The sequence below is a fragment of the Puntigrus tetrazona genome, chromosome 2 (genome assembly GCF_018831695.1).
Source record: "Puntigrus tetrazona isolate hp1 chromosome 2, ASM1883169v1, whole genome shotgun sequence".
Classification (NCBI taxonomy): Eukaryota; Metazoa; Chordata; class Actinopteri; order Cypriniformes; family Cyprinidae; genus Puntigrus; species Puntigrus tetrazona.
This window is the reverse complement of record NC_056700.1, coordinates 2675358-2682857: the sequence shown is the minus strand read 5'-3', so window position 1 is coordinate 2682857 and position 7500 is coordinate 2675358. Positions and strand designations below refer to the sequence as shown.

The 7500-nt window shown below is 42.9% G+C and overlaps 1 protein-coding gene across 3 annotated transcripts in view; it reads right to left on the bottom strand.

Moving 5' to 3' along the window:
* Positions 1 to 7488, bottom strand: part of LOC122356587 (TSC22 domain family protein 2-like) — a 14258-nt gene extending 6770 nt beyond the window's left edge. For 2 of the 3 annotated variants that reach the window (XR_006252354.1, XM_043255474.1), the window contains exon 1: positions 5549 to 7488. Coding sequence is in view for 2 of the 3 variants with exons in the window: in XM_043255474.1 (XP_043111409.1) it covers positions 5549 to 6969 (1421 nt within the window). In the remaining variant the exon portion in view is untranslated. The remainder of the gene's footprint in view (positions 1 to 5548) is intronic. The other variant, XM_043255488.1, reaches the window with a different exon arrangement.
* Between the last annotated feature and the right edge of the window lie 12 nt (positions 7489 to 7500).

Here is a 7500-nt window from a genome sequence, read left to right as displayed (position 1 = left end):
CACGGGGACCGCAGAGTATATCTGGATCCAATAAACATCACAATGATTGCTTTAGAAAGCACTCGACAGCTACTACGGCTACGTGTTGAGACAAATATGCGCTTTCTGCAGATTCCAAACGTATGGATAATGTTACACACGAGCTCGCGGGAATCGTACTGCAAAACCACCGGCCAATGAAAAACACACCATCAAAATAAGGCAACCAGGTTAGGGTAACCATAACAGCAGGTTTCCAGAAAATATTATCAGCACTGCTGCTATTTATAACTCTTAAGTGGATCAAAGCAAATGGATGTGTCATACATCGTATGTAGTAGAATAAAGATATGGTGGGAAGCATTATACAATCAAAATAAGTCATTTAAAAGAACAAACGCGCTCTGCTTAAAACATGTCAAATGACTTCAACTAGTACATTTGTACAGTCGGTGGATTAATGAAATGAATATATTCTTTACTGGTTTTAGAGTGAAGCGCTGCATTTACACGCATGCACTTCATGACACAGAGTTTCAGTGTCTAGGAACAGCTTGCTTCATTTACTGTGAATCGAGGCCTTGTGAGACACTGATATCATGGGCCGTACGCCTCTAAATGAGCACACAGTGCACAGCTTCACTCTGAAAATGACTACGGTCCACCGAAACCAAAACTATACCACTGACTTTGGAAAATGAAGAAATTAAGGCGTGAATAATACTTCAATTTCAAAGTTAAATTCATTTATTATATTTTTAGTTTTTTTGTTAATTCTTCATTATTTTAGAGACACCGAATTGGTCAAAAATAAAGGGAATTGGAAATTTTTACTTCTAAAACTAAATTGAACTCTTCAGCGTATATATAAAAAACATTTCCAGTGCAACTGAGGATTTTCAGGAAGTCCCCGACAAAATCACCCTATTAAATGTGTGTGTGTCAATAAACAAATTTACAAAAAAAGCTGATGAAATGATGCATTTCCGAGTTGACGCATTTCGAGAAAAGCAGTTTTTCTGAAGAAAAAGCAGTTAAAGACCTACTTTTATTTCTGAATAAGAAAGTTCCAAAGCACAAAAAATTACTTACAAATAATAATATTTTAAAGTAATGCTTAGAAAACTACAAAAGTTTGTCTCAAAGCTGATATCACAATACTCTATTAAAATCGATTTGTGTGCTTCACATTAGGAGTGCTATTAGTAAAATAGGCTGCGTGAGGTCCCTGCCAACGCAGAGCGTTCTGAATCAGTCATTTATAAGTGTGAAATAAATTCCATGCTTAAAAATGTTGTGCGACTGGTGCTTACACAACACGAACGCAGCAGCTTTTGTGCTCAAGACAAAAGTGAGATCGGAAAGATCGTGATAACGCAGGAAGTACCAGAAAAGTGTGTTCTGAAGAGTCTGACAGATCATGTACATTCGGGCATTACCCTGAATGGAGGTGTTGAGAAGAGAGAGAGAGAGAGAGAGAGAGAGAGAGAGAGAGAGAGAGAGAGAGAGAGAGAGAGAGAGAGAGAGAGAGAGAGAGACAGAGAGAGAGAGAGACAGAGAGAGAGAGAGAGACAGAGAGAGAGAGAGAGAGAGAGAGAGAGAGAGAGAGAGAGAGAGAGAGAGAGAGACAGAGAGAGAGAGAGAGAGAGAGAGAGAGAGAGACAGAGAGAGAGAGAGAGAGAGAGAGAGAGAGAGAGAGAGAGAGAGAGAGAGAGAGAGAGAGAGAGAGAGAGAGAGAGAGAGAGAGAGAGAGAGAGAGAGAGAGAGAGAGAGAGAGAGAGAGAGAGAGAGAGAGAGAGAGAGAGAGAGAGAGAGACAGAGAGAGAGAGAGAGAGAGAGAGAGAGAGAGAGAGAGAGACAGAGAGAGAGAGAGAGAGAGAGAGAGAGAGAGAGAGAGAGAGAGAGAGAGAGAGAGAGAGAGAGAGAGAGAGAGAGAGAGAGAGAGAGAGAGAGAGAGAGAGAGAGAGAGAGAGAGAGAGAGAGAGAGAGAGAGAGAGAGAGAGAGAGAGAGAGAGAGAGAGAGAGGCATAGAGAGAGAGACAGAGAGAGAGAGAGAGAGAGAGAGACAGAGAGAGAGGAGAGAGAGAGAGAGAGAGAGACAGAGAGAGAGAGAGAGAGACAGAGAGAGACAGAGAGAGAGAGAGAGAGAGAGAGAGAGAGAGACAGAGAGAGAGAGAGAGAGAGAGAGAGAGAGAGAGAGAGAGAGAGAGAGAGAGAGAGAGAGAGAGAGAGAGAGAGAGAGAGAGAGAGATGGACAGATTGGGTGATAAGGTACATTCTGAGCTCCGCTGCTGTTGAGAGATTGAGACGCATGAATCAAACGTATGACACTTCACCCCGTCACTTACATAAGACTAGTAAAAAAACGTTTTAAATCAAGAAACAAAGCTAAGCTACTCCTGAAAGCTTAAGGCTTTACCCTTTTAAAGCTTATCTTCGTCTTCTATTGGTCAGGCTTACATAACTGGAGATCAGTCAGAGGATGTTATATGCCAACATACACCATCATATCTCTAAAAGGGGCAAAAACAGAAGAGGTTACACATTCTAGCCAGCAGATGGGGCACATCTGATCTCGTGTTGCACAATGAGCTAATTCATCTAAAACGCTTTCAGATGTTAGGCTCATAATCCTAAAACTTACAATGTCAAGAAACATTACATACGGGACGGAGTAATTATTAACTGTTCCTCTGCAGGACTTGGACCTGGTCTGTGTTGTGAATGACTGGGTGATGCAATCGGCGTGTTGTTGGTTGAGCTAATTGGGTGGATTTCACGCAACAGGTCTATGTCATATTTCACACCAAATCAAAACAAACCAAAATGTTCCTTTCCAAAAACCCATTAAGACGCTTGCGCTGCGACATTTTAATAGATGTTAAGTACATGTTACTGCCTTTCAATCTTACCAAATCACAGCAATGTTAACAAAAAATGGAAAACAGAATTGCTGTTACTGAAATGAGAAAATGGCAGAACTGTCATGAATGGGAAACTACTTAAAAACACTTAAAAATAAAAGTTACAGTTTGAGGTAAGTACAAGTTTTTAATGTTTTTGAGTATCTTCTCTTCAACCCAAATGCATTTTGCTCTTTATCAGAAATACAGTAATGTGATGAAATATTATTAGACTTTAAAAGTATCTATTTTGTTACATTAAAAAAAAATCCAATGCATCATTACCCTAGTCTTCAGTGTCATATGCTGCTTCAAAAATCATTCTAATATTTAAACATTTCTATTATCAATGTTAATAGTTTTGAATTATAAATATTTCTTTTTTCAAAAATTATATAAAAATTTATTATTTTTTTAATATATATATATTATAATATATGAATATATATTTTTTTGTTTTTTTTTGTTTTTATGAATTATTATAAATATTGTTTTTATTATATATATATATATATATATATATATATATATATATATATATATATATATATATATATATATATATAAAAAAATAAAGTGCTATAGACATTACTGTACACTTGCACTAAATAAAAATTTTAGGAGCGTACCAAAACATCCGTGAGGTGTACACACACACTTAAATCTATCTGCAGCAAACAGTGACTGCTAGACAATTTTTTTAATACTTTCATGACGCTGTAAAGGCAGATGCGTGGCATACTTCAGTAATTCCTGAACAGGAACGCGGTTTTGAGGAAATCACTAAACATGTTATCTGCCTGTCAGGTGACCGTGCTCATTTCGCTTTACAGATGCATAACGTGAAAAACATGCCTTTGGAGTCATAAATGGAGCGTGATGCCTGACTGGGTCTTTTAAAAGAGCAATAAAAAAAATAATCAATGGAAAAAAAATGTTTTAAGCACATAGCGAAGCAACCTTATCTCTACAAGTGAAAGATATGGGAAGGTCTACTGTTCGCTACGTGATAGGCCTTCACTATCACGGGCCCCCGCTGCCTATCAGCTACAAAAGGTGTCACCAGCGACAAGCGTCTTCACCCCGGGCCGGGCGACTCAATGGCACGTAGGCGGAATTCAGCCCTTGCTTTTATGACCACTGCCCTGCTCGGTCTGCTTCCGACAAGCACTAAGTTAAAGCCACAGAGTCATCCGAAGCACTCGACAGTTCACCATTTCCTCTCGAGTATGCCAACAAGCCGATACATTGTGTACAACTTGCAACGCTGGAAGCGAAAGTCGAGCATCTAAGAGGAAGCCGTGAAGCGACACTTCTCAACCGAAACCGTGTCACCAGATATGAACCGTCGCTTTTTTTTTTTTTTTTTTTTTTTTTTTTAATTGAGAAAGCATTTTATAGCCGCTGCCATTTCTGGCACGCTTGTGACATCCGGAAACAAACAAAAACCATTTTTGTTTGAATGCTTGGTTTTACAGTTCAGGGCATCTTCAAAATAGACGTCACTTTAAAAGCAACCTGCCTTAAGCGTATTTCAAAAGTGTGGGGTTGTACATTTTACATGCATTTTTTGTTTTCAGCAAGCATGCATTAAATTGACAGAAAAAACAACATTATTTTAAAATTATTCTGAAGCATCACTGAAAACCAGAGTAACGATGCTGAAAATTCAGCCTTTTATCACCGGAATTAATAACATTTTGAAATGTATTTAATTAGAAAACATTTCATTTTAAAAATTTGATTCAAATTTGATTTGCTTTGATCAAATAAATGCAGCTTTGGCGACCATAACAGATTTTTCCGAGAACATTTTACAAACCCCAAACTTTTGAAAAGTAGTGAATATTAAACTAAACAACTGACTTTACTACCAACAAAAACTACATTACAATTCCATCGGAGTTTAACGGTTAACAACTTGTTAAGATCGTCACAAGATACGGCACCTCTCCGGTCAAAAGGTCTAGATGCAAGTCGTTACATTTGTTCCTGCTTTTATATTTGTCTATTTTATCTTATTTGATTAGCAGGATGCAACTAGCGACTTTAGAAAATAGTTACAAAAAGAAAAAAAAAAAAAAAAAGTGGGTGTGTCCAAACTTTTGACTGGTAGTGAAAGAGCAAGAAATGTCACGACCCTAATAAGAACAACCAAACATCCATCTTATGTCACTGCATTCCTCACAAAACAGCCACAGCAGGCATGCACAGAGATCAGCTCATGAATGCAACTGCGTGGAAAATTAGCCGTAAACGACGTTAATTGCATGCTACATTTCAGTTCACTTCCATTTGTTGGCGCTTTTCCATTAAACAATTCAATTAATATCAAACAGTCTTACCTGAGCATGCGTATATGCTTAAAAAAAAAAAATTAAAACATTGTCTGAAAACTAATCTAAAATCAAAGCAGGGTTCCCAAACTTTCGATTTTGTTAGTTTATTTAATAAATTATTTATTTATTTTTTTTAATAGAGATGACACCCGGGAAACCAAATTCTAATAAATAATATAATCGAAAATAACCCCTATATAATCATTTCAAATATTTTCTAGGCCTGGAAACAGTTTTTTTTTTTTTTTTCAATGAATGCCTGCGTGAGAGTGACCCTTCGAGCAGTCAGACCCCTTAGGATCATTCAGATCATCAGTGGCACCTCACCTGTCGTCCTCCCCGTCGATGGGAATGGGTATACCGAAAAGACTGTTGACAGCCGGACTGGGCAACTGCAGGCCTTCTGTGATAAAGGGCTTCACCGTGTCTTTACTGTGCACCTGCGCGGACGCATCAGACATCCTCCGGCTCTCATCCGCCTGGCTGAAGATGCTGGCCTGGCTATGAGAGGAGGTATTGGGGAGCGCAGCGGACGCTACAGCGAGCGCCACGGCTGCTACGGGCAAGCTCGGAGCGCTTTGCGGAGTTGTCGATAAACCGTGCATCGCTCCCGAAGCCTGGTATTGAGCCACCGGTTGCTGCTGAATGGAGGATAACGGGGCGATGCTGCTCAACAGCCCCACCGCGGGATGCTGCACCAGATTCGGGACGGACGACACCGGCACGCTCGCCAAGGAAACACCTCCAGGGAGTCCCGATATATCCACCGCACCCAGAACCTGCACCCCTCCTGCGGCCGGGGTCGGAAGAGGGGACGGCCCCTGGCTGATGACGTGTCCGACGGAAAGGCTCACCCCGGGGAGAGTCTGGGTGACCGTAATGGGCAAGCTGCGCTGGGCGTAATCAGGCTGACCGGTGGATATCAAGACCGGCTGGTTTTGCAGTTGGTGCGTAATAGGCTGGGGTTGATATAGCAGCGGCTGCGCTTGAGCGGAAGGAGGGATGCTGGGAGATTTCTGAAGATGGGCGCCCGGGTGTCCTCCCTCGTGAGCGGGCGGATGGAGACCGTGCTGAGCAGACGGAGGCACTGGCTTATTACTAAAAGATTCGGGCGACCCGGACCCCACGGTGAAGTTGTGCGGTTCTAGATTGTGAGGCGGGCCGGTAAAACACGTCCCGTCGGAATTTACATCAGGAGCCATTACGGAGCCGACCGTGGCCCCGAGCCCACTGTCCCTATCCGCTCCGGGCTCGTTCGCATTGGTGTGCCTTATACTATCCACAGTCCTGCTCATCGCGGAGCCCTCGGGGTCTTTCTCGTAATACTCCGTACAGGTCCACCGGCCCCTCCTGAAGGGCTCCCCGGTGCCGTGATCGAGCTTAATGACCCTGAAGCGAGAACTGCAGCTGGTTATGGTCGCCGCGCTTGACGAACCGGTGACTTGCGCCGTTTGAACCCCAGGGGCCTGGACGCCCTGGTGACCCGAGCTGCGCGGTCCAAGCCCGCCGTTCTGGGGAGTCTGGCCCTCCGAGTCCCCCGCATTATTCAAAGTCTCCTCTGAGGAGCTCCTGTCACATACCTCAGTCCTGGACATGTCAAATATCTCGGAGGACACGTCCTCTGTCCGGGACTCATCCGGGTCATCCAGGCTCTCGGTGTCGTCGGTCGCGCTGTTGGCCGCGACTTGAGCCTGAGTCACACTCGTGATCTGAAAGCAACTCTTCTTCTTGGCCGGCATCTTAGACATGCTTTACGGCTTTTTGAGACACCTTAAAGACGCCGCTGGCTTGACGAAACAGCAAACAGTCGCCCCAAGTTTCACAGTTTTCCGCGACGATCGTGCGTCATCCGTCTTCCTCTTCTCTCCTGTTGCATTTTCGACGCGCGCGCGGCGGACGAAAACAACCTCCGCGAGCGGTGTGCGCGAGATGACGTGTCGGTTATTAATTTCTCCTCATATGCTGGTGATCGGAGCTCGGTAAGGGCGGTCTGTGTAAGGCCGCTGTCGTAGATTCGGCTGCGTTCACTCCCCCTGCTGCCTCTCACTTCTCTACCTACATATAAGTATCAAACACATCCTGAACGAGCGCGTTTAAACGCCGCTTAATACGCCACGACACTCGGCGACTAGATACCGGCGTACTAACAAATCAAACACGAAAACGGGTTGAAATGAAAGTTTACGGCTAACTACAACTAGCAGAGTTCGGAAACAGAAAATCTAAAAATTTCACCTCCCGACAAGATGGCTATGTAAATTCGCGATGCATGCTGGGAA